Raw genomic sequence first — 1642 nt, forward strand, 5'->3', positions numbered from 1 at the left:
TGCGTGTGCGTCTATTTTTGTGTGTGTACTTATGTTTTTTATTCTTTTGCAGAGTATTTTGATCTCTTTTCAAATTCTATTTAAATAAATAATTGTTCTCATACATTGAGCATTTTTTAGAATCCTACAATAGTGGACTTCCACACCACCATAGAGGTTCCACTTCGTGGCGCGTTAGGTTTTTTTAACGTAGACCTTCGCCTAGAGCCATATTATACTACTATTAGTATTTTTTAAATTTCGTTAATTAAAGTCGTTTCGTATCTGATTCTGGTCAATGCTACTGATACTGCTAATGCTCCTGCATATAGATATATATATTATTTATATATTATATATTTATTATTTATTTATATATTTAAAAATTCGTTAAAGTGTAATCAATTATATACAATAGAGGCCTCCGTTTCCGGTGACGAGAACGTGTGGTTGTATGAGAGAGTGAATGTGAAAAGAAAGGTGATATAGAGAGCTAGCCCCCTTTCAGGGACTGGCTATTGGACGTAGGACGGACGGTCCTGCGTCTGAGTCCAAGGCCGGTCCTCGTTGCCGGGGACTTCAACGCGTGGCACACGAGTTAGTGTTCCCGGCACGACAACGAGAGGGGTAGGGCTCTGAATGAGTGGGCGGCGACGCACGGTCTGGTCCTAGTCAACGAGGGCCGGACCTCCACCTGCGTGCGGACGCAGGGGGAGTCCATCGTGGATCTCACGTGGGCTAGCACTGCCCCGATCCACTCGGCCTCTTGCAGGAGGTCCGTCTCCCGGGTCTCGGGGAAACCTCCCCGGACCCAACAGGCGGCCTCTAACGAGGCCATCAGGGCGTCCTCACAAAGTTTCCGGAGGGCCCATCGCGGTCGCGTCTCCTGGCGGCGCACGGGGGAGAGGACACCGAGCTCCACCGTTATGTAACGGTGATCAGACAGAGTCTCGATGTCCCGCTCCACCCTCCACCCGGTGATCAAGCGCGCGGCCGAGGGGGTAGCCCACGTGAGATCCACGATGGACTCCCCCTGCGTCTGCACGCAGGTGGGGGTCCGGCCCTCGTTCACGAGGACCAGGCCGTGCGCCGCCGCCCAACTCGCCAGAACCCTGCCCTTCTCGTTATCACGCCGGGAACCCCAACTCGTGTGCCACGCGTTGAAGTCCCCGGCTACGAGAACCGGCTTCGGACTCAGACGTGTTAACGTCCGTCCCACGTCCGACAGCCAGCCCTCAAACAGAGCAGGGCGTCTGGTGGGCCTTAAGTAGACCCCAACGACCGCGATGGGCCCCCATTGGACGGCAACGTGCCGCTCCCCTCTATCGATGGAGGTCGTGTCGGGACCACCCGGCACCGATCGCCACCGAATCGCGACCGAGTCCCCCGCCCGCCCGTTATCAGCAGCCCAATATGGGCTGTCTCTTGGAGGGCGGTTGGGCTCGGACACGATCGCCAACGTGAATCCACTCTCCACCATGCTCTGCTGGAGCAGAGCCTGAGCCTGTGGAGAGTGGTTCACGTTGGCCTGTATGAGGCCAAATCCCTTCAGATTCGGACGGGGGGGGAGAGCGAGGCATTACTCAGCCTTATCATCCCCCCCGTCCGATGGGGCCTCTACTTCCATGGCCTCTGTGCTGCAGGCCGTCTCCTTCTGTGCCTT

General features: G+C 55.1%; 1 protein-coding gene across 1 annotated transcript; it reads right to left on the minus strand.

The window, feature by feature from the left end:
- Positions 1–790: 790 nt before the first annotated feature.
- LOC105569758 lies at positions 791–1483 on the minus strand (the record flags this gene model as incomplete). Its single annotated transcript, XM_012026477.1, has 1 exon — positions 791–1483. A coding segment is annotated over one exon (693 nt), but the record flags the coding sequence as incomplete, so codon positions are not given.
- Between the last annotated feature and the right edge of the window lie 159 nt (positions 1484–1642).

The sequence above is a fragment of the Vollenhovia emeryi genome, unplaced genomic scaffold (assembly GCF_000949405.1).
Source record: "Vollenhovia emeryi isolate VEMERY1.0 unplaced genomic scaffold, V.emery_V1.0 DF942191.1, whole genome shotgun sequence".
Taxonomy (NCBI): Eukaryota; Metazoa; Arthropoda; class Insecta; order Hymenoptera; family Formicidae; genus Vollenhovia; species Vollenhovia emeryi.